The sequence below is a fragment of the Opisthorchis viverrini genome, assembly GCF_000715545.1.
Source record: "Opisthorchis viverrini unplaced genomic scaffold opera_v5_101, whole genome shotgun sequence".
NCBI classification, from domain to species: Eukaryota; Metazoa; Platyhelminthes; class Trematoda; order Opisthorchiida; family Opisthorchiidae; genus Opisthorchis; species Opisthorchis viverrini.
The window spans coordinates 246519-271061 of NW_008751757.1; the positions used below are offsets into that span (position 1 = coordinate 246519).

The 24543-nt window shown below is 47.1% G+C and overlaps 2 protein-coding genes across 2 annotated transcripts in view; one reads left to right on the forward strand and one right to left on the reverse strand.

Moving 5' to 3' along the window:
- The window catches only part of T265_05389 (hypothetical protein), a gene marked incomplete at both ends in the record, with an annotated part of 46505 nt that overhangs the window by 6518 nt on the left and 15444 nt on the right, over positions 1-24543 (forward strand). Inside the window, 5 exons of the mRNA XM_009170387.1 lie at positions 869-979; positions 2687-3085; positions 3991-4261; positions 10488-10687; positions 23020-23376. Of these exons, the coding sequence (XP_009168651.1) occupies positions 2739-3085; positions 3991-4261; positions 10488-10687; positions 23020-23376 (1175 nt within the window). The remainder of the gene's footprint in view (positions 1-868; positions 980-2686; positions 3086-3990; positions 4262-10487; positions 10688-23019; positions 23377-24543) is intronic.
- On the reverse strand, positions 19438-19758 carry T265_05388 (hypothetical protein; the record flags this gene model as incomplete). The annotated part of the gene is made up of 1 exon (XM_009170386.1): positions 19438-19758. The coding sequence occupies one exon, from the start codon at positions 19756-19758 to the stop codon at positions 19438-19440; it is 321 nt and encodes a 106-aa protein (XP_009168650.1).

A 24543-nucleotide genomic window follows, 5' to 3' on the forward strand; every position in this document is an offset into this window, starting at 1 on the left:
AGTATGTATATTTCATCGTCCATCCGATCAATACGAAGAGCAGTGACAATGAAAGATAAACCTGTTACCCGCTGAACCTTCACCATATTGTAGGTGTCTTTTCTATGTCCTTGGATGCTCACTTTGATGTTCCAGGAATTTATCATAATTGAGGTCAGCAACTTGGTGAATGCACCATCAACTCTTGAGATGAACGAAGGTTAATACTGTGCGGTAGTTCATGAAGCGAGCCATACTGGTTTGCTGGCGTTTGAAGTGGTGTTCTGCGATACCACGGAGAATGAATGTTCCACCACGAACAGACCTTTCTGGCCGGAAGTTTATTTGTTCACTTTGGCTATGTGACATGCGTAGTCATCTGTTGACAGAACTCATTTTACTTTGTTTCGGAAGCTGAGACTGTATATGAAAAGCGGATCTCACATCACAACTTTACTAAGGTGATCCGAACTTTTCTGGTCGGCCGCTTCATTGAAGTGCGTTTTTGACGGTTTTGCCTCCAGGATCTGATAGAGCGGTGTGGGATTCTCTGATAGGATTTTTACTATTCCTTATTCTTCTCCGTGCTCACACTGGTGACTTGGTATCGCCTCTTTCTTCCCATGATCTCACCTTCCGGCTTTCCACTATTTTGCCGTTCAACATGGAGCGTCACTGGATGTTCGCCATCCTTCCATGGTAACCACTCTTGTGTAATTGAAAGTTGGAAAAATGGCTTCATTCCGGATTCCTTGAACAAATTAACCCTGACTGCGTTTTGCACCCAGAGCTCCGCTGGATCGCAATTCGCCGTCAGATTGCGTGATTTCTGACCCAGAATATCCACACTCAGAGTGAGAATCTGGGTTGTTTTTGTATGGCCTTCCAGGTGTTACGATGCTGCACCGAATCTTCGGCTACTTCGACAAAATAGTCCCACCAACTATTCTAATGGTATCCAGAGCCCCCGTGTACCGGAGAAATTTTCCGTACGTGAAAGGTAGGTGATTTCCAGGGCTAGTGAATCCTAACACCCGAGGGGCTCACCCATGAAATCACAACAGCGAGAAAGAAGGATATTTTAGTGTCTTCACAACAGAGCCGTACTGGATTACTAGGAGGCTCTGGGTTCAAATCACCTACTGCTAAAGATGCGAAAACGCAATACATCCTCACCATTCACCAGCGTAGCCAGACCACTCATTTCGATGAATAACTACATCAAACACGTCTTGAGAAACTCGGTTACTGGTCTAATGAGCTCGGTTGTAACCACCTCTACCGCACTATAAACATATGCCAAGTCAAGAAGTCTCCATTCCCCAGTACCCCATGTTATCAACTGCGTTTGGCAACACCTGTGTGCAGTCATTTAGGTCAAGGCGCAGGTATTTTTGGATGAACTGACTTCACACCCACAAGATCATGCTTCTGGAATTGCGTTCAATGAACACGCCACATACAATTCAAGGAAGTCCACTCGGGGCTGTGGAACGTTTTATGTACCTTGGAAGTCATATCAGTTCTGATTGTGTGTGAAGTCAATACGCGAATCTGCGGGGCTCTAGTCACGTTTGGCAATTTGGGACACCTATTGCGTCAAAGTATTATATCCTTGAACCTGAAGGGACGTGTTCATCAGGCGACAGTACGAGCTTTTTTGTTGTGTGGCTGTGAGACTTGGCCCGTTCAAGCGGCGGGACTGAGAGACCTTGAGGTTTTCGATATCCGTTGTCTCAAAACCATAGCTCGTGTAAGTTGGGGTGAGTGGATCCGTAACGAGGCAATGAAATAATCGATTGTTCACTTGTGCAACGAGTGTGCCAGCACCAGACGCTGCGTTGGCTGTCATTTATTGTGCATGTCGAACCTTCGTTTGCCGAAGAGAGTGTTATTTTCCGTGGCCAATTGGGAGTGGTGGAAGCAGAGAGGTGGCCAACCCTTCGCCTGGAAGAGGAGTGTGAGTGGAATTACAAATCGTATAATCGTCATCATCGACATCATGACGTCAGTGTTCAACACCGATGTTTCGCTGCCGTACGGTTGTACGAGGGCTGGGATACTGCCAGTGCGCCCACACCTAGACAGGAGGGCTATTAGGGTCCCCAACCAAAGCATTTGGCTCAAAAGCCTAATCGCGAGGCAGCGGTGTTTGGCGGGAAATGCAACAATGGAACAAGTCGCCACATGTTCCAACCCGTAACCTCGAGGGCCAGGAGACTGTGTTTGTCAGACCTCCTACCATTGACCAACCTGGAGTGAAAGACTCTGTAAGTGTCACGGGGACACTCCCTAGTATGGCTCAATGAATCGTTGAGATGCGCAAACCGTCACACCACGGTAAGGTCCAACCTCTTCGCCTCCATCGCCTAGATCGAAATCATCGATTTTCAACATCGCCCACGAAGCGTTTGGGTGGTGTAGATGCAACTCCCCTTCCAGGATCCCGTGATCATCACCGCGCCTGGTTGGAGACGCTACAAGATATGGCTGCTATAATTGATTTCAGTGGCGTTCCTGCTATTATAGCCTGTCTACACAAGCTACCGTTCCACTCCACTCGCGTTCACTTATGAACCCGATAAAATACTCTTGGTCCTTTCTATGCTTACTCTTTTAAGTGTGTTGGTAGTGTCAACATTCAAATTATTGGTAAATGTCCGTATCTTCCATGGTTGTTCTCGACTTTTGCCTACTTTTTTTTCAGATCCAAGATGCACTTTCAATAGTTTTTCCATGGCCCAATTGTGTCAGTAATCATGCCATCTGTGTACAAGGGTCCCAAGAGTGGTGAACCGTTCTTTGAACAGTTTGGTGAAACTCCACTCGTCACAGCCGTGTTCACCTACATTGGCTTTATGCTGCTCAACTTGCTCGGTCGTCTGCAAGACTTCCTGCGCTGGTGCTCCGTACTCCACTGTCCGATTGTTGTCGAACCTAAACGAACCCGGTCGTTTGTACCGCTCTATTCATCATACGAGGCGTTCTACACCCGAAATTTGTACAGACGTGTACAGGACTGTTGGAACCGCCCGATCTGTTCTTCCCCCGGAGTGCAGATGGTGGTTATGGATCGGAAGTCCAATGACAGTGGCTGGACATTGGAGTTAGTCTGATTGTTTGTTGGTCACTTCCATTTTTTCGAATGAAAACTCGCCGTTTCTATTTTCATAAATGCGACTGCCGAGTGGGAGGTAGTTCAGGAAATACGACACTGACCAATAGGCTTAATCCGTTACTTTGATTGTTCCTCTCCCAACTTTCGTTTGGTTACTGGAAGCTCATACCCGGTAAAGTAGCGGATTCCTATAACCTGTAATACATATATCGGTTTATACTAGTTACGCTATTGAGACTGTTTGAGGTAGCTCAGCGTTTAAGATGCGATACTACTGACTGGAGGGTCCGTGATTCGCCATCTCGCCATGGTAGCTACACATCGAAAAATTGCCGCACAAGAGCGATTACTATTTTTATTGCCTTAGTGAAACATAGTCCTGAAACACGGGTCTTTCTGTCCATGAATAATAGCGAGCCAGCTGATTGGGACTCGCCTCGCCGTGCAGCTACTCAGCACGCAATTTATCCGGACTGATTTACTCTTTCAACCATGTGCCGCATGTTTAGAATTTAAGTTCTTGTTTGAACATAGTTTCCTTATACACACGCTGTCAATTACTGTGCCTTACTGATCGTTCGCAACCCACTAGTGATGAGCGACACTCAAGCCGTGGACCTTCGGAATGGGAGTTAAGCATAGTTGAACGGCATGAGCAGGTGCGGAGACTAGAAAGCGAGTTGTTGAACAGAAAGTGTGCGTTTTAGGTCATTTCTTGAATGCTCTTGTATGTGCCTCCGAAAATGGATCTCTACGGCTTGTATAGCTTTGGAGACACAGGTAGCTAAATGGTTTGGCTTTCAGTGATGTTAATCTCAGACTATCTGATGTAAAAACAGGCTTCCGAAGACAGCTTCTGGTCTCATGCATATTGCTTCCATTTCACCTACCAGATTCACTGGGGCCAGGAAGCGTGTGCTCAATTTGGGCTCTTACAACTACTTGGGATTCGGGGACCCGACCGGACCGTCTATAGAGGCCAATGAGATGACCACTCGTCGTTATGGTGTCGGTGTGGCCAGTGCGCGACAAGAGACGGGCTCTTTGATTCTTCACAAAGAGTTGGAAACACTGGTCGCTGAGTTTGTCGGACAAGAGGCCGCTATTGTGTTCAGCATGGGATTTGCCACCAATTCGTTGAATATTCCCTGCTTGGTGGATAAGGTTAGTTTCTGTTTCAAACTTGCTACCTCGGTGGCCTTTTAACCTCCCCCTAGTCGCATATGTTCCCAACCTCCACTATGTTCCCTCCACGCGAACTTCACCTCAACTGCACTTTCTGGGATCCTTCGATTGGTGACTACGGTACATTCCTTTCTCGGGACAGTATGATAGATCTGCTGCGTTCATAAATTCTTCGAACACATCTTGTTGTGACGTTTTGTGACAAGGCATACATTAGACATTTGTTGTCTCTGGTTGATTTCACTTCAGCCGGAGGGAAACCTGGTAAACGGAACCTCTCTGAGCAACTTCCCTTTAATCACGAGAACAAGTGACTGACCATGCTCGTTGCAACCATGGTCAGCACTCGTGGGAGACCGAGCCTATGCGGTCAACAAAAGACCTGAGCGCTTGTTTGGTTTTAATGAACATAGTCATCAACTATTCGCTTCTTTGCTTTGGACGATCTATCTAAATTTGAAATCATACACGTTGGTTTGTCGCTGAGCTGAGTTTGTCGGACAAGAGGCCGCTATTGTGTTCAGCATGGGATTTGCCACCAATTCGTTGAATATTCCCTGCTTGGTGGATAAGGTTAGTTTCTGTTTCAAACTTGCTACCTCGGTGGCCTTTTAACCTCCCCCTAGTCGCATATGTTCCCAACCTCCACTATGTTCCCTCCACGCGAACTTCACCTCAACTGCACTTTCTGGGATCCTTCGATTGGTGACTACGGTACATTCCTTTCTCGGGACAGTATGATAGATCTGCTGCGTTCATAAATTCTTCGAACACATCTTGTTGTGACGTTTTGTGACAAGGCACACATTAGACATTTGTTGTCTCTGGTTGATTTCACTTCAGCCGGAGGGAAACCTGGTAAACGGAACCTCTCTGAGGAACTTCCCTCTAATCACGAGAACAAGTGACTGACCATGCTCGTTGCAACCATGGTCAGCACTCGTGGGAGACCGAGCCTATGCGGTCAACAAAAGACCTGAGCGCTTGTTTGGTTTTAATGAACATAGTCATCAACTATTCGCTTCTTTGCTTTGGACGATCTATCTAAATTTGAAATCATACACGTTGGTTTGTTCGCTGAGCTGGACAGTTTGATTGCAAGCATTTCATCACCAATCGAGGTGACATCGTCACTGCACTGTTGAAGATGCGTTGCTTGTTGTGCGTTGAGTGGTGTTGTGTGTATGTTAATATAGGTGCTGCTAGCCGGGACTGACCTTCGATCATGATTGATCGGTCGGGCGGCCCTGGTTCGTCGATGCCCACGTGGCCCCTGAACTCGGCATCTCCTGCCCTGGTACTCTGATCGATGCTGGAGTCACCTCAGTTCTTGACCCTTCCGAGTTCCGGCTTTTGACCTTTATTAATCTGACTCCAAAGCACTCCTCGTTTCTTAGTTTGTGAATCTGATATTCGCTTCTCCTTAAGTATTCTGGTTGAGATTTTGCTTCTTTGCACGTAGTGGTGCGTAAATTGTATTCAGTCTAATGCATCGGTTGATCGAGTCCGCCGTGGAGTACCATGCTTCCAGAAATTCCCTTCCGCTTCTCGTGTCTTCGTGTGCAAAAATTTGGCGAAAAAATTTCTCGAAACCCGACGAATTCGCTATTGGTTACGTGTGTTTTAGTTCTATTATTCGATTTGGATTTTCTCTAAAAATCGGACTGCCATTCCGATTGGCGCATCCGATATCCTCATCTTACTTTTCGACGCCAAAAAGCTTTGACATGTTGACCCATCCATGGTAAGGATTTGTTTAACACTCGTTTCCCCCAAACTCTGACGCATTGGTCTAGCTTGATCTCAACGGCTAGTCTACTACTATCTTCCTACCAACCAGAAGAGAGATGCAAACAGAACAGTCTGGAAAGATTATTTTAACCTTGGAGTATCAGCTGGTTACGTCACTTTTGAACAGGATTGCGGGGTCCGTGTGATATAATTTCTGTACAGTTAGAGTTGGTTCTCAGGACCATTTGAATAAGTCTGAAGACAAAAATGTAGGAAGTGGGCAGTCGGAAAAACGTACACCCGGTGAAGTGCAGTGGAAATAACGCAGGATAAACCATGGATAGCTAATGGTCTGAAACAAAGCTATTCGTCAGATCTGCTCAGTCCAAGGCATCAATAAGGAAAGGGGACACTTGTCGCGGAATGATGACAAAAGAAAAACATGCAGTAAAATGCAACGTCACGTGATCATGACCACGGTTTCCTCCGACGGGTAAAGTGTTGGTCTGTACCGCTACCACCTTTTGTGCGTACTCATTCATACTGAGCATCATACGCTGGCTGCGGGTCAAGGGATTTCGTATGGCACCAAGAGTTAGGCCAATGGGGAAACCTATATGGATTTGGGTCCAGCTCAGGGTCTATTTCTACCGGTTCGGTTCACGTGATGACCCCTCTTGAAGGTCCCTTGCACTTTCAGTCCGTCTGTGTGTGCTATGGTAGTTGTGTAAGGAAGAGGGATTCTGTGAACTTTGGTGGGGTTGGGATGCCTACCCTCTGTTTTTGCTAATGAATTGACAACCACGCACGGTCACGTGTCAACTCGGCTTATCTAAGGCCGCTCGCTTTCCATACGCTCGCCAGTTCCACAACCTCGATTGTATTCATGCTGTGAGTTCTGGTAATTCTCAGGACCTCGGCTATCAGCCGCTGTGGTGTGAATCACAGTCCCCACCTTAAAACTCCTATATTCTCCAGACCTATTCTATGTCCCGTGTCTAACGCATGTACCGCCATCGCTGAATCTTTGACCAGCGTTTGGTATTCTTCCGCATTCCTTGGTGGTTTGTTTATCCTCTTTTTACCCTTACCAATTCCGGTGTGTAATTCCCTGGCGGCTTATCATATGTAAACCTTAGTGAAATCGTTGCCGTTAATTTTATACACAGTCCCCAGTCCTCTTAACCGGCAGGAGGTCTTTCAATTGCACCAAAACTAAGCGTAGCGCTTTTCCCTTCTGGAAGGCTATTCGAGCAGTCTTCGAATAACCTCCGATGTTCCTGCTTTATATGGAATGACTGCTTTGCCAATCCATTCCTTACTGGGTCGTGATACCGGAGCCGATATCCTTCTTAGATGACGCCTAACCAAACTCAGTGGGTATCCTATTTCTTGGAGTATGTAAAAGTCCATAAGCCTTGTAAGGCTGCCTTAGTTCTGTTGGGGATCACCACTACTGTGCGTTTCACTTAGATGTATGGAGACTCGAACCCTCGGTTTCTTGTTTAGTAAGGTCTACAAACAATGACTAATTTCCGGTTGGACAGGATATAGCATAACTATTCTGAATCTTTGCAGCTAGCATCATATGGTTTGGTGTGATCCTAACTGACGACATCTTGCACGAACTATGTGATTTTTCTCCTTGTTGAGTATAGTACTAACGCATTATGGGGCATAGTCCTTAACTTGCACCTGGATATAAATAAATGGCCAGAAATATGGAGTAGCAAGCCATGCAGTTATGCAAACACTTACTCGTCATTTCCTGAAGCATCAGGCGTAGAGCACCTGCGTGACACACACACACACACAGAAGCGGGTAAAATTGTAATCGAACGGACCTATGGCACACCAATGAACTCAAGTCAAGAGAAGAACCATGTTATCATTCTTATGTTATAAGGAACCGGCTTCATTTTTCTCAACCAGAGCCAATATCGTTCTCAATTGACCCCAAGTCAAACTTACTTGGCGTCCTATTTCTTGAAGTCTTTTGGCAGTGTCGATGTGAGCTGCTGTTCGGTCGACCTCCTCCGTGCACAGCGCTCTGACTCGACTAAACATCGACGAGATAACGCTGGCGTGTACGGTCTTTGGGTGTGCTGATGAGTAGTTTAAGACGGTTCCTGTGTCTGTTGGGTTTTGGTAGATAGTAGTTTTTAATTTTCCACCACTCTTCTGTGTTATGCAGTCCAGGAAGGGTGGACTCTGTCTCTCTGCTAAACTTGATGTGTGAACCATTGAGGTAGTCGTGAAAGCTGTTCATGTTATCACGTTTGATTACAACAAAAGTGTCGTCAACATAACGCGAAAAGTGAAACGTTGTCAACAAAAAAAATCTACCGATTGTTACCAAACTTTTCCGGAAACTTATATGACCCTTGAATTATTAGCCATTGCTGTCTAATCGTGACACAGTCAGGTGACCTTCCTTTCATTCGTGGAGATACCCAATCGTACACGTTTCTCACTAGCGTCACAAATTTGTGATCTTTACGACGTGCCCGGCATCTAACGGATATACGAAGACACCTCATCATACAGCCTACGTGTCTGGCTCCGCAAAATACCACACTTGATTTAATAAAAAATGGAGGTACCCGGTCTTTTCTGGTAGCACCGAAACGTGACTAGATTGTTTGACACACACGAATTGGCTGGTGCCGTGTGCCGATTCAGCGCTGATAAAAATGGATCGGCAGCTTTCGATGGTTTTTGCAAAACGGTTGGGATAATATTACTGGCTCTACTATCATTTATTTTTGAAGAGCATGGTCACAAACATAAAAAGTGAGTGCAAGCGATGAATGCGAAAGAGTAACAGGAGAATATGGGAGAAAAGAGAGAAATGTCTCATTCGAAATCATGCCAAGGACAGTGCCAGTCTGATGAGGTGAATCCCAAAGTATGTAAAGATTTTGGTATGGGAACACGCGTCTAAGGACCAACAACCAAAGAAAGGACAAACAATGGTGAATGCTCTTCAAGGCGCAGTGTGCGCTAGCACAGTCAAGACTCGCACATCAGGCACAAAGTGACCGTCATACTGGGTCTGGTGTGAGATTAAATGGCAAAAATATACCTTCAACGCCATGTACCACGCATAAAAGTGTCATAAGTACGCAGGGAGCCCACAATGGCAAGCAAACACAAGTCACTGACTGCGACCTTAGGAAGTCCCAGTCCAATAACAGCCTTAGCGGATTGAGGAAAGCAGATCCCTCGATAAGAGATGATCATCGGTTGATGAACCGGTCGCTGGGTACTCATTTTCCAGCATACTAGAAAGTCATCCGTGGCCATCCCGTGTAACCTGCGCAGCACAGTTTCGAGAGGAGTCTGCACGAAATTTAAAAGCATACAAAAACAAGGTCCTATGGGCTGGTTGGTTGCAACACCGTGTGTCCACCGACTGTGGAATGTACCTCGCTATGCGCAAAACAGTTGTGGCCTGATTGTTACACGCATAGTTTCTCCTGTACTATTTCCACCGCATTTCATTGGTGCGTTTTGACGGATGGTAAATCGTGATCGTCAAGTCTAACTATCTCATCCTAACCAGGTAACCTTGATCGACTTGATCTCATGTCGGCTCCTGGTTTGGTCACACTGGCCCTGTAATTTGATTCAAACGTTACGTGACCTATTGAACAGCATGCCGACCGTACGACTTGATCGAAATTTCCGTGTATAAGACAACTTTGATTGCCTGTGAACTTTGCTGTTGACGCACCTCGGTCGACGATCAGAAACCTGGTTCCCAACCCAACTAGAATCACATCCACTCTCTCCGTCTCGGGCAGTTAGGATACAAGTCCCGGGAGTCCTATTCATTCACGTTGCGAGTGTAGGGCCAAATTCTGTTTTTTTTTCATTGATCCAGTGAATCTCAAGAAGGTCGTGGGCTGTCGAAGAGTTTTCAGCAACCTTGTGAGTAGTCTCCTTTGTGAAATTATACTACGATATCTCGAATATCGTACACGAGGTGGCCTTTGTGCAGCACAGTCAGGTGTAGATTATTATAAACGAGAGATTCAACTGAGTCTCTCGTGAAAACCAAATTGATTTTCAACTGAGTGTATTTGTCGAAATCAGTCCAATTTGGTTTCAAGTAGAACATCAGGTTGACGGAAACTTGGCGACTTCGCCTATCTGATGAGCCCCAAGAAGGGCGAAACTGGGCTGTCGAAGAGTTTTCAGCAACCTTGTGAGTAGTATCCTTTATAAACATACCTACTATCCTTGTTATATGAAGCTCTTGATTGGCGAATAAGACAGTGCTTTTAAGTATCCTAGACTGGTTAAGCTTGTGGATGATAACAGAGGTCTGGTAGTCAGTCAGCCTCACCTTTTTTCTCAGTGACTGTGTGGTTGTTTTGTACACAAGAGCCTTGGTTGCACACAACACCTAATCAATACATTCTCTCACTGTTCACCACGGTTTGCACGGTTTCCTCTTGTTGCCTTCAAGGATTGCTGTGTAGTGAGCGACGAGCTGAACCATACTAGCCTCGTTCTGGGCTGTCGCCTGAGTGGTGCAACCATTCGACGCTTCAAACACAACGATATGATCGACCTGGAACGTGTGCTCGAAGAGACTGTAGTCTACGGTCGTCCACGCACCCATCGACCCTACAAAAAGATTCTAATTGTGGTTGAGGGTATATACAGGTGGGTCAATGCTTTTTGCTGTTCGCCACGTCCCACGTTTTCGTTATTTACCTAAAAAACGGGGTTACTGAATGTGGTCGGCTGTTTCTACATATTCTCGGAATTCGTCGCAGTGAGCGACGAGCTGAACCATACTAGCCTCGTTCTGGGCTGTCGCCTGAGTGGTGCAACCATTCGACGCTTCAAACACAACGATATGATCGACCTGGAACGTGTGCTCGAAGAGACTGTAGTCTACGGTCGTCCACGCACCCATCGACCCTACAAAAAGATTCTCATTGTGGTTGAGGGTATATACAGGTGGGTCAATGTTTTTTGCTGTTCGCCACGTCCCACTTTTTCGTTATTTACCTAAAAAACGGGGTTACTGAATGTGGTCGGCTGTTTCTACAAATTCTCGGAATTCGTCGCAGATATAAGTCACTTCAGTTCACAATCGCTATGTGTCCAAGTGTGCTTAGTAACCGAATCACGGCAAGAACTGATGAGTTTTACTCATGACGAAAGACGTACTAGGTTGCTTTTCACGTTATTGAGCACGTTCCATTTCTACAATCGATGTTGCGTGGAACGTCAGATGATCATACGGGTTCAGAACGAAAACGAAGGTCCTTGTAAGTTTTCACTGTGTCTTACTCCGGGGTCAGCTGATTTTTAGGTTATCTGCCATTTCTATCTTTTTGATGGAACCGTTTAGTGCTCAGGCAAATATGGGATTCCCCCTAGTGAAGCTACTCAAATGTATTGCCACTTGGGAGGATCGCGTCAGCGGGACAGTCATTAAGACCGCCGGGACTCTTGAATGAACTGTACAAAGAGGAAGTTCCCCTACCGGTCATACGTAGGCAAAGGACACAGTGTACAGTCACCAGACCTGATTCGGGTGTGCTGTGGTTGAGATTCGCAGTTTGAAAGCGGAGAATTCGAAATACTATATTCTCACCATCATCATTATCCGTTGTAAGAACCGCGTACTTGTCGTACAGTGGTTGTAGCTGCCAGAGTTTCGTCCACCGATGATTTGGAAAGGTGGGTAGGTAGCTTCGCATTGGAGGCGAGAGCTGATAAACTGGTACGTAAATAGACGTCTGTCAGTAGACTTTCAAGTGGGGGGTTGGGAAGGGAGCTGTGTTGAAAGCAATAGCATGGATGCACGAACCCTACTGAGAGCGCGAATGGGCGATGTCTGACAATGTCTTCAACTAACAGTGTGACTCGTCTCGAGGTCCCCATACAGGGAGACGGCAGTGACCAGCGCAGCTGAGTTTTCTCGTAATGGCTTTCACACTTCGCTGCCAAGTCATTGTTTGACCGCCTCTGTCAATGACGGAACCGACCCGAGACCACTATCATACTTGCCTCAGCGATTTGGATGAACGGCTGAGTTAAAAGAAGGCATGGTAAGTAGGCGTAGAAACTCTTTTCGCAATTGATCAGCTGACATTAACCAGAACCAGCCCTATTGTCATGCGTTGGTGTGAATATTTCTAGAAGCACTTTTCTTACCTGCCTGCTTTTAACATTTCAAGCCTTAGTTGCAACACCCCTTTCGCGTGTTTGCTGCACCTGTGTACATGTACTCGCCACTCGGTCGATCAATAATCCAGGTGTCCTAGCTATTAAGGTCGTGTTTACCCGTCCTTGATGACTACAAAAAATCCTGAACAGATACGTGGAACTCTGGAAGTAACGGTCTTGAGGTTTTTTATGAATCCAATACGTTTTGACCGACTGGAGCCGCTTTTTACACGTGGTTTGTACGATTGGACCACTAAAACTGACGAATGGATCCCAGTTATTAGCTCTGGGCCTGCTCTAGGCACACTGTAGATTCACAAATCTGTTAGTTTTAGGCAGGCTTCGTCGCATGCAAGTCGGCGAATCCATAGTGTGGCAGTTAGAAAGCGCGTTTTCGGTTGTGCAACGGGTGCTTCCATTGAAGAATGTGTCCAGCACCAGAAGCTGCGTTGGTTGGGACATGTGTCGCATATGCCGAACTATCGTTTGCCGAAGAGAGTGCCGTTTCCCATGCCCATTTCAGAGTGACGTTAGCAGAGAGGTGGCCAACCCTTGACTTGGCAGAGGAATATGAAGGAGATCACGAAACGCTTGGGTGCTGTCGGTGCTACTCGCCTTCCAGGATGGGGACCACGTGATCCTCACTGTGTCTGTTTGGAGACACTACAAAATATGGCTGCCAACCGATGTCAATGAGGCCAAGATATTTTGTTAGGAAGTGTGATTTCTCGCTATTTAGCTACTTCTATATAGCCTGTTCTCAACCAAAGTTTTTAAAACATTTGTTCCCATTTCGGCATTTTATTCCTGATTTTGATTTGATCTTTTGTACACTGGAATCAGTGCGGGCTAGGTGTGGCAAGGTGTACCAAGTGGTTAGAGCGCAAATTTACTGACCAGAACTTCCGTGGTTCGAACCCGACCTCTGCCTCTCGACTTCCCCCGTCTAGGCTTGGGCAACCTGGCAGTATCCCAGCCCTCGTGCCTGGCAGCTAGGTACCGAAAGGGTGTTACAGATGAATGACTATCAGTGCGGTCTGGGAGTCATCCAATCTAATTATTGTATATTGGATGAATAGTTGCCTACTACTGAGGGTCACTCATCTTTCGACCCGATCAACTATTGCCCAACGCCTATAGCCTACTGATAAATGTTTTTGACTACCAGGGCTGAATGGACAATCAACAGCCTACTACTGAGGGTCACTCATCTTTCGACCCGATCAACTATTGCCCAACGCCTATAGCTTACTGATAAATGTTTTTGACTACCAGGGCTGAATGGAGTTGCAATCAACAGTCCGGTCACGAACAGATTGGACCCTACCCCGGTGTGACGGTTTGTCCACCTCCATAATGCGGTCTGTATGTATGACACTCACACAACCTCTCATATCAAGCTGGTTAACGGACAGAGTCTCCTGGTACTCCCGATTTGGGGTTGGAACTGGGCGAATTACTCCTTGAAAACGTAGGCTGCCCTGACGCTTTTACACCAAGCGTCGCTGTCTTGCGGTCAGGATTTTGAGCCAAACGCTTTTGCTGAGGACCCTAGTCGTCCCTGTGTCTGGGTGTGGACTCGCTGCCCACGTAGAACCAATCTCATGCCACATAGGCCCTCGCGTGATCCCATCAGCCGGGTTGCCTTACTTGCTGTATACAACGGGGCGGGTAAACGACAGCAGGTTACTGCTGACGCCTCCATTCTTTATCTTCCACTCATTCGTTCCTCTTCTCTTCCCCCGTTGCTAGTGATATCATCGTAGGCCCATGCTTAAAGCCCATTACCATTGGCTACCATCATCACTTCAAAATCACTCTCAGAACACCGAAAATCAGTTCATCTGGCAGCCTTCAAAGTTCTGAAACAAGCTGCACAACAGATTAGTCTTGCGTGTACGCTGGACTCGCTTTCCATGAATGTATGCTGTCTCTCTGAAACGAGGATTCCTGACACAAATGCGGTTGTTTCACTGACCTCTTCATTTGTTTCCACCCCCTTCTGAGGGTACACCTCGGGTGATTGAGAAGTCTCTGCAGCCGGGTCGGATCGGGTTGGCGTTGTTCTAATCCACGGAGCTGAAAGATCTCTGGTTAGATGGTTCAATCATCCAGCTGTAGCACCCTTCTGGTGCCTAGCTGCCATGCCACACGAAGGAGGCATGAGGGCTGGGATACTGCCAGGTTGACCAAGCCTAGACAGGGGAAGTCGAGAGGCAGAGGTCGGGTTCGAACCACGGACCTTCCGGTCAGTAAATTCGCCCTCTAAACACTTAAGCCATATCTTGGATGGTTACCCGTTGATGGTGTCTATAAGAGGATCCCATGTACGCGCCGATAATCACGGCATTTGCTTACGCCGCAACAGACTGTAGCTCTGACATACTCAAAGACGGTTTTTCGACGGACTAAGATCTCCGATGTTATTGTGGTGCAGCAAGGTAAACTTAGTCTACTTGAGGCTTAATTGGGTGGTTGTCACACCGATTGTTTCTACGCAGTAACAACTCCCGAAACAACGGAAGCCTCTTGCCCCCCACACTCGAGCCAGCTTCCAACACAGAGCTGACTGGGCCATGTGTCACGCGTGCCGACACGAGCGTTGTTTCCCAAGAGGAAACCTAGAGGTGGACAGAATTTGACATGGCAAAATGGAATAAAGAGTGTTGCGAAAAGTTTGGCTGATGTTGATACTGTTCCAGGATGAGGTTCATGTGACCCTGTCTGTGTTTAGCCGGAGTCAGTGGACGACATGGCGTCCATCCAAATCGTTTGGCTTATTAGCGAAACACACTCATTTGCTAACAAATTTGATTCTGCGAGAGACTCACCTGGAACCCAGCTGAATCCCTCGTTTGTGATGTTTCCACGCGACTGAAAGTGCTGCAACAGGTCGCCGCATGTTTCAGTTGCTACGATATTCGTAATGCACTACTCATAAGGTTGCTGAAAACCCCTCGACAGCCCATGACCGGTTTCGTCCTTCTTGGAGTTGGTTCATCAGGTAGGCGCAGTCCCCGAGTTTCCGTCAACCTTCTTTTCTGCTTGAAACCAAATTGCACGAAGTTAGCGAAATACACTCATTTGCAAACAAATTTGGTTCTTCGAGAGACTCACCTGGAACCTAGCTGAATCTTTTGTTCATGTTTTGCTTATTGTAGGTGTAGGCACCTCGAATGTCCTAGGTCCCCCACGCTACTCGATTTCTTTCTTTTCATTGTAAGACTTTATTAAAATAACTTGACATGCTTGTGTCGCAATGAAGCATCAGTGTTCTCATCTGGTGTTCCGATCAATGATAATGAAGCATCAGTGTTCTCATCTGGTGTTTCTGTCAGTAACGATGATTGCCAGTTCCAACAATTTGAGCATGTCTATTGACCTCAAAAGCTAACTTTAGATTACATACTGTGCAAGTCCGGAACCTCAAGGGTCACGCCTACCAGATGAGCCCCATACGGAACGAAACCGAGGGTGGGCTGTCCGTGGGTTTTGAGCGATCGTCCAATACTTGTTAGTGCAGCCTGTATGCTGTGGCAGAATATCACCACATGACCTACTAGGAAGAGTCATGCTGAATCTCCACTCGTGACAGTGGGTCCCAGTGACCTCTCTTCAAAGGTCTCTCTCTCGGCATACACGAACCCCTTCCCTTGCAGCGTAACTAGATATAATCTCAATGGGGAGTCTTCATCACCTCCGTTTTCTCACTCCTCTTGTTCTCCATTTTTTCCCGATTGAGAGATGCACACCTCGCGTGATCACAATGGAGGACCCCCCCCCCCCCCCCCCAAAAAAAAACAACCAAACGCTCCACAGGGTTGTAAACCAACGTTTCCCCTAACATGCGTGGAATATCGTCTTCATTGTTCTCACAAAGAGCACCTTGGCTTCGTCCGAGCTGTTCCGAAGTATTTGTGTGTGTTTCGCACCGAGTTTTCATTCCACATCTGATCCAGTAGACAAACCGCATCCAACACACCCACCAGCTGCTCCGGTGGCCCTTCCCCTCCCGTCATAGAAGTACCCTCAGTGGAGCCCGAAACGTTCCTTCAACCGGGTCTCTCTCTCTCAGGTGGGGCTGATCAAAGAGAACCACACCTCACGTTACGGCAGTGAAGCATTGAACACTGATGTCATGCTGTCGATGATGATGATGACACCTCACGTTTTGTTCGGTGGAGTGCAGTTCCCACTTGCATCTGGGTGTTTTATGTGCACATGTGACAGATGTTTCGCTTGGTTTGAAGTGAATGAACCAGCTGTTCAATAACATTACGAATTCGGCACTGAGATACACCAACACAACGCGAAAACCCCGTGTCTTGAATCTTTATGTCCCTACAGATGAATTGGAATAAGAACCACAAAATTTTTTATGTACCCATGACATAACAGGAACAATGAAACCAATTGGGAATCCGGTAAGTTTCGATCATCCCCCAAAGTGTAGTGCGGCGTGCCCTAGCGAACCGTGCTGTGTGCCGGTCTAGCCAGGCAGACCATTTAGGTCCATCCCAGAATATTATCAGCTGACTCTGACCACGCCGTCAGTTTAACGCGCTAACCGACTAATGAGTCTGGATCGATAGCCTATGGCATTTCCATTGTGATGTAAGACAGCCGTTCGTGGGACCATCTTGGGTTCCCGACGGAGAAGAGCTGTTTCCCTCACGATGCCAGACAGTTGTGTTCGCAGGCCACAGAAGCCATTTTAAACTCTGGGCAAGAATATCCTTCTTGGATGTCATCTTGGAGTGTGACACGCTGGGACCGGACCTTTCGGTCCGAAGGTCGGGTCTGTGGATGTGTGCCCAGGGGAGACGGATGGGAACAAAAGCCCTAAACTCTGAGTAAGCCTCCACATTAACAATAAATCGCCCCCTTTCTCCGACCAGGTCAATTTTACTCGGTCCAAAAGGGTTGGTTCCAGTTTTGAGAAAATAGACGAAGATTATGTTTTGACTGGGGCGAGATGGCCCAAGTGGTTAGAGCGCGAATTTACTGACCGGAAGGTCCGTGGTTCGAATCCGACCTCCGCCACTCGAATTCCCCTGTCTAGGCTTGGGCAACCTGGCAGTATCCCAGCCCTCGTGCTTCCTTCGGGTGGAATTGCAGCCGGGCACCAAAAGGGTGTTGCAGCTGAAAGAGTTAGAGAAATCACTTCGCGTAATGGTCCCAGTAATTGAGCCTTACAGTCACAGCAGCTAGGCACCGGAAGGGTGCTACAGCTGAACGCATGTTTTGACTGCTGTGTCTCAAATCTAGTTCCTTCCTGGCGATGCTCTATGAAATCCCCCGATGTCAGGTCGTGTTGACTCCACCGAGTTGATGGACGTCTGGCGAAAACGAGACAGTTTGGCACAATAGTCTCATCTACCTGATCAAAGTTCATGATCTGTTTTGTTTGAATTGTTTTACATTGCCGAACTAGGCTATGAGTTCACAATCGGCACTGCACCCCTATAAGCCTGACAGTCCACACGTACTGACGGGTATCGAGTGAATGCTTGCACGCTACTGCTGCGTGGTCCAAGATGGGGAACTTACCTTTTCCCCAAGTCAATGTAGCGTCCAACATTCTTGTTCATCGATTCCCCTCCCTAACCCCGATATCCTTGAAAACTGACGAAAAAAATTTGGGCTCTAAATTTAACTGTAGAATGATTGCTCTCTCTCCCTCTCTCGGTGCTTAGTTGCTATCTCACTATGTTATACAGTGGTTCTCTGAGTAGAGTTGTCTCCCATACATGGACCGGTTAATTTGCCCCCGTCCCACGGATTTAACCATCGGATTAATCGATGGGACGTCAAGTCTCTAAAAAGGGTCGGAAAAGCTTTTTTTCGCAATTTTTATCCTACTATTACCCCTTAACAAGGACCACTCTTTTTGAGGAAACCAGCAAATCGGAACGCTGTTCTACGACTTTCAAATTTCAAGGTTTGCCCCAATGTCTACCTGAAGAATCATAGTTTATGTGTCAAGGGTCGAGTTTACCATGCTGCGGTGCGCTCCATATTACTATATGGATCAGAAACCTGGCCGCTGCGCGCCGAGGACGTCAATAGACTTTCAGTGTCTTCGGAGCATCGCCCGAATCTGGTGGGAACACCGGATCAGCAATTCTGAAGTACGTCGAATGGTATTCGGGAGAAATAACTCACCCTCGATAGATGAACTGATCACACTGCACAGGTTGCGCTGGCTTGGCCACGTGCTGCGTATGCCAGTCGACCGACTTCCTCGAAGGGCTCTTTTCGCACAACCACGTGAAGGGTGTAAGAGGGCCAGGGGCGGTCAAACAATGACTTGGCAGCGAAGTATGAAAGCCATTACCAGCAAACTCAGCTGCGCTGCTCACTGCCGTCTTCCTGGATGGGGACCCCGAGACGGGCCATACCAATGGCTAGAGACATTGTCAGACATGACCCAGTCGCGCCCTCAATGGCACTCGCGCATCCAAGCTATTGCCTTCAATGCATAGCTCCTTTTCCAACCCCGCCCCACTTGACAGTCCACCGACAGTGCTGGATTTGTGTGCCAATTTATCATCTCCCTCCTGCAACGCGCAGCTACCTACCCCTCCCCCGAATTATCGGTGAACGAAACTGTGGCAGCTACAACCACTATACGACGGTCATGCAATGTGGCATCAGACATTTCGGTTGCTCAGGGATGAAACAAGGATTGATAAACTCGACGAGGCTTCGTCGTACACTGGTATAAATTTGTGAGCAGTTAGAAAATTTTCAAAGAGAAATCAGGACTTTTTATTTGCAGCCTCCTGAGGATATCTTCGTAGTTCATGGGCCTCTCAGTTCACTCAACCTTCCGTCCGAGCCTCGTGATACCACACCAATTTAGTTTGTTCCTGCTCGCTCTCCTGCTCCAGCATAAACACACCAGATGTCAAATAAACTCTAGCCCCAAGATGAATACAGCCGTGATATTTTAGCAATACTGATGGTAATTCAGACTAGCTTCATACAGTTTGGAGCTCCGACTGTGCATCTGATCGGAATACATGACTGCGAGGTGAAAGCTCTTGGGTCAGGTTAAACCACAGAGATTTGGGCTTACTTCCTTAATGTAGAAGCGTCTTGATAAAGCTGAGGTCCTCTAGTCGAAATGGAAGTAACAGTCGATCGAATTTTAGACCAGGAGAGAATCCGGACACCATGTGCTTCAATGATTGGGCAGCCTCCCACGCTCATTTCACACTGTGTACACCTTAACCGGCCGGTTTTTCATCTACAAACAGAAGTACAGTCGTTCCTACCGAAGATTGTTTCAGTACCCAGTTGAGCAGCGAATCAGTTTGCACACACAGGATTCGGTTGGTCCCCTTAATGAGGACCCCTTCCTCAGAAGTGACCACTTTGGTCAAGCCACATAGTTTGGTGGAAGACCACTGTATTTGAGGAGGTTTTCCATTCATCGCTTGAGACGGACACTTCACATCAGGTGGGCGGAAAGGTACAACTGGGGTTTCATCACTAACCTGTTGACGAAAAACGTGCGTCCAATAGACCGGCCACAGCTTCTTGGGCATATCAAAACGCGTTTACTTCAGTGTACACAGGGACTTTAGGCTCCGAACAGTGGTAACAATTACAAGATACTTCTCCGTCACATCTCACCAATTTTAACTTATCGTTTCCTACAGTCTGGAAACCCGATTTATCCTTGGATCGATATTTTTTTGAGTCCTCATGTTCCTAGGGCAAGCCGCTTGTCCCTTATATTACTTTACCTGTCGTGTTCCGCGCTTTTTTCCACATTTCGTATGTGAAGATTGAAATTTTCCGATTGCTTCATGCATCACCTGTCTTGGTTACCAGATCCAGAGTTGAATTTGGGTTACCATAGCAGCAACGACACTGGTTGCCGCGGCAACCGAACAACCGTTGTTAATTCACATGTAATGCAGCTGATCTGCGGACACGATCGCCAGTGTCGCTTCAATTGCCCCGTCTTCACCGTAAGTTGACGGTGTAGTTCTGATTCTGCCGGTCGATGCACCTCTGTTCCAATGACAACGCCGAGCACTTAATTGCACACACACACACACACCTCAGTAGCAGAATTCAGGTCAATCAACTTCAACTCGAATTCGGAGCGACTTTTGCTTTGAGGTCAATATTGTGCCGTTTAAGATGAACTGGGTCCAATCGATACTACACTTCTCAGGTCATGCTGTTCGATCAGATGAAAGCGCACAAGTAGACCAATGTGCGCACCTCGCAACAACGATTCTGTAGTGTGGCAAACGAGCAAGATTTGTGATTACTTTCCAAACGGGTGTTACGCCCTTGATCAAGGGCTCGAAGCCCTTTCCGTTGGCACTGAACCTCCGCCCGATCAGCTGACGCCGTCAAATCGTTCATCTGTAGCACCCTTTCGGTGCCATACCAACGAACGGAGGCACGAGGGTTGGGATACTATACCAGGTTGCCCATACCTAGGCAGGAGCAGTCGGGGTGCTCAGATTGGTGGTGACCGCTGCTGCTGAAGCGCCGAACGTGAAGTGTAGGATGTGCATTGACTACATATAAGATGCCCTTTGTATTGTACATCAGACCCTATTTTAAACATGGTTGTCAGTTTCTAGCAAATCTTTTTATATGCAGCTATTCTCTGGAGAGCCTTTTTCGAACCTCTTCGAACTCCTATGTAGAGTAATTCCCTAAAACTCCTGCCGTCGAAGAAAGACTACTCCCCTGAACAGGGAGTCGAGGTCTTCGAACTCCTATGTAGAGTAATTCCCTAAAACCCCTGCCGTCGAAGAAAGACTACTCCCCTGAACAGGGGGTCGAGGTAGCTTAGTGGTTAGGGCGCGAATTTACTGACCGGAAAGTCCGTGGTCCAAACTCGACCTCTGTCTCTCGACTTCCTCTGTCTAGGCTTGGGCAACCTGGCAGTATCCCAGCCCTCGTGCTTCCTTCGGGTGGCATGGCAGCTAGGTACCGAAACGGTGCTACAGCTGAACGATCCCCTTGAATTTGTTATCCTCAGCCACAGTGTAGTGTGCAACTTATTGAGTACCCCTTTTTCAAGATAGTTTCTTGAGGTGGTTGCTCGATTTTCTTGACCCTTTGTCCAATATCTTGATCTTTAAGTTTTGTTGCAGTTTGTACCGATTTTACGGCACTCCCACTGATATAGTCGGAACAGTGACATGCATTTTCAGCACCTGCAGTGGGTAGCAATCTCCTCAGATAGACCATCACTTGGACGGGTGCCTAGCCTCTTATCCGGGAGATTGTACACTCGATCCTGGCCTCTCCCGGCTGTCAAATTCCTTTCAGCAACCTTATGAGTGGTGTTCCGCCAAGGAGCAATGCTGTGCTATATCGAATGTCGTCTCAACTGAAAAATGGGGCCTTTATGCGGCATATTCAGCTGAGGAATATCGTAAACGCGTGGTTCAGTTTGGATTAATTTGATTCTCTGTTAGGCGGAATCTCGACCAAAACTACTTTGCCACTCGCGGTTAGGCGCTTCTACGGCCTAGAAACCTAACTAGCATGCGACTGGCCAGAAGATCGGTCGGCCTTCCGGTCCGGCACCAACGCTAGCTCTGATTGGTCGAGTGTATTGACCCAACAGCCAATCATGATCCAGTATCCGTCGCTTGCCCGTACCACGCCCAGAAGACGCCAGATTTTTCAGAATGTTGTCGCCGCACACACGCGCTGTACATGTGTTTTTGGTCTGGTTAGGGCGTCTTGTACATGTGTACCTTTTGATGAGATCGCTGGGTCCAGGTCAAGAACGAAGTTGATGCGTTGCCGTTATTACAGTCTCCCGTTAAAACTAAGTTTGAAAATAAGAAACCCTAAATTCCATGATAAGCCAATTCCGATCAGCTGTCAACCTTTTGCTTGTTCTGCCCACTCATAGTGGAATGTAATACATAATTGGGAGGTCAGGTTTCAATTCGTAATCGTGCCGATGATGAACCGTCCGGTTTCCACTTTGGATTAAACTGGCCAGGATACGTGTTAGCTGAATGCATCTTCACGAGGCAACATTTGGAGAGTTATTTGACTCAGTGTTTTTTTGAAGACACTGTGATCGTTCACATCGCTAATCGTTAACAGGAGTAGGTCAATAGTACAGTATCTCATGACATTTTTTCAACTGGATTAAACTTTCGCTGTGTCGTCTGTAAGGTACAGTTGGATCTTAGTATTCGTTACTTAATCGTCTCAGGACCAGCGCCATTTACCTGGCTTACTGGCTACATGGTTGAGCTTCCTTCAGTCGATTCAGCTCACACTTTGAAGTGTTCCTTTTGTTAATCACGGTTGAGCTCGCGCTTCATGGGACATCTCTTTGTAAGGGAAACTCAGTCGTCAAGCCCAAATATGGTGAATGCGAACCGGAGGTAATCAGTGAAGATAAACTTGAGTTTTACTCGTCCTGGCTCATCCTGGCCAAACAGAATCCAATAGGATGCACAAGTACATATTCCAAAAAAACCCTGGGTGGTCCTTGGCGCTTATGGTCATACACATACATCAAGATTTTCCATCAATTCACCATACTTCTTTCTACTGGACTGATAGTTATGTCGCGCTCAAGTACGTATGATTTCCAGTTCAATACTCTCCAACTTTCCATCTTCTGTGTTCATCTATTTCCATTTGATTTGCTTCACCACCGCTCCCTCAGCTAGTTTGTCTGATGTTTGGCGTGTGCACCCTTCATTGCCATGCCTTTTACCCTCAAGGATGCAGCGTTTTAGGTTTGTGACTACCAACTTATTGATTTCCTTAAGCGGGGTCTCTCCTCCCCCCCCCCTATACAGCATGGAAGGGAGCATAGTCCACCTACCCGAAGTGATTGCTCTTAAGAAAAAGTACAAAGCCTACTTATATGTGGATGAGGCGCATAGCATTGGTGCACTCGGGCCGAAAGGTCGTGGTGTGGCTGACTACTTTGGTGTTGACCCGAAGGAAATTGACGTATCGATGGGGACGTTTACGAAAAGTTTCGGTTCATCCGGAGGATACTTGGCTGGGTCGCGCCGACTGATTGACTATTTGCGCTCCTGTTCGCACAGTGCCGTTTACGGAGGCAGTATGTCCGCGCCAGTCACGCAGCAAGTGATCACCACTTTACGCGTACTGATGGGTCGGGAAGTTCCCGGGGAAGGGCGTCACAGGTATGTTCGTGTATTTTCACCTCCCAGAAAGCTTATCTGTTTCCAGGTCGTCAACGTCTTATTTGTAGGATACTCATTCTTTTTTTTCGAATGAGAACCCAAGCACACATTACAAACGAAGGCAGATGTCCTTGAGTGGGACTCACATCCGTGAGCGCCTTATCAGCTGTACCACTGTCTCACCCGGCGTCTTGGCTCTTTTTGGTTGGGATCGGTTCGTGACCTAACGCAGTCGTCTCCTTCTTGAAGATATATCTATCTAGCGACCTGTGAAGATCTGGTCTGTTGCTATTCAGAGTGAAGTCATGCTAACTGTTCACCTCTGGGAATAGCACCCGAGGGGAAGGGGTTCGGACGAAACTTCTGCGAGTAGGCTTACCGTAGATACCTTAGGCGTCTTGGCTCTTTTTGGTTGGGATCGGTTCGTGACCTAACGCAGTCGTCTCCTTCTTGAAGATATATCTATCTAGCGACCTGTGAAGATCTGGTCTGTTGCTACTCAGAGTGAAGTCATGCAGACTGTTCACCTCTGGTAATAGCACCCGAGGGGAAGGGGTTCGGACGAAACTTCTGCGAGTAGTCTTACCGTTGAAAGATACCTTAAGGAGTGGTTGACGAATAACTGAAGGCTAGTTTTCTCAGCTATTAGATGCAAGAGTTGCGGAACAATGCACAGTACAACGGCGCAGCGAATGACTTAAGACGAGAATGAACTGGCGACGGGAAAGGAGCAGAGCTTTACCCCTATTGATGTTTTGCCTTGATGTGTGCTTTTGAACTGTTGTTTCTTCACTGGAGTCTCCCAGCCGAAACATCCTCACCATTACCCGGACTAGCTTCTCGCGATATAGGTTTCTTAGGTACTGATGGCAGATGTGAGACACGCAGCAAGCACTTTAACTCTCAGCACATTTCAAAGAAGGGTTTACATTCCGAGAAATACACTCATTTGCAAATCAATTTGGTTTTCACGAGAGATTCAACTGAATCTCTCGTTTATGATATTCTACAACTGAAAATATACTGCGATATCTCGAATATCGTTCCAACTGGATCATGAGGCGGCCTGTGTGCATCACATTCAGTTGTGGAATGTCATGAACGAAAGATTTAGTTGAGTCTCTCGTGAAAACCAAATTGATTTGCAAATGAGTGTATTTGTCGAAA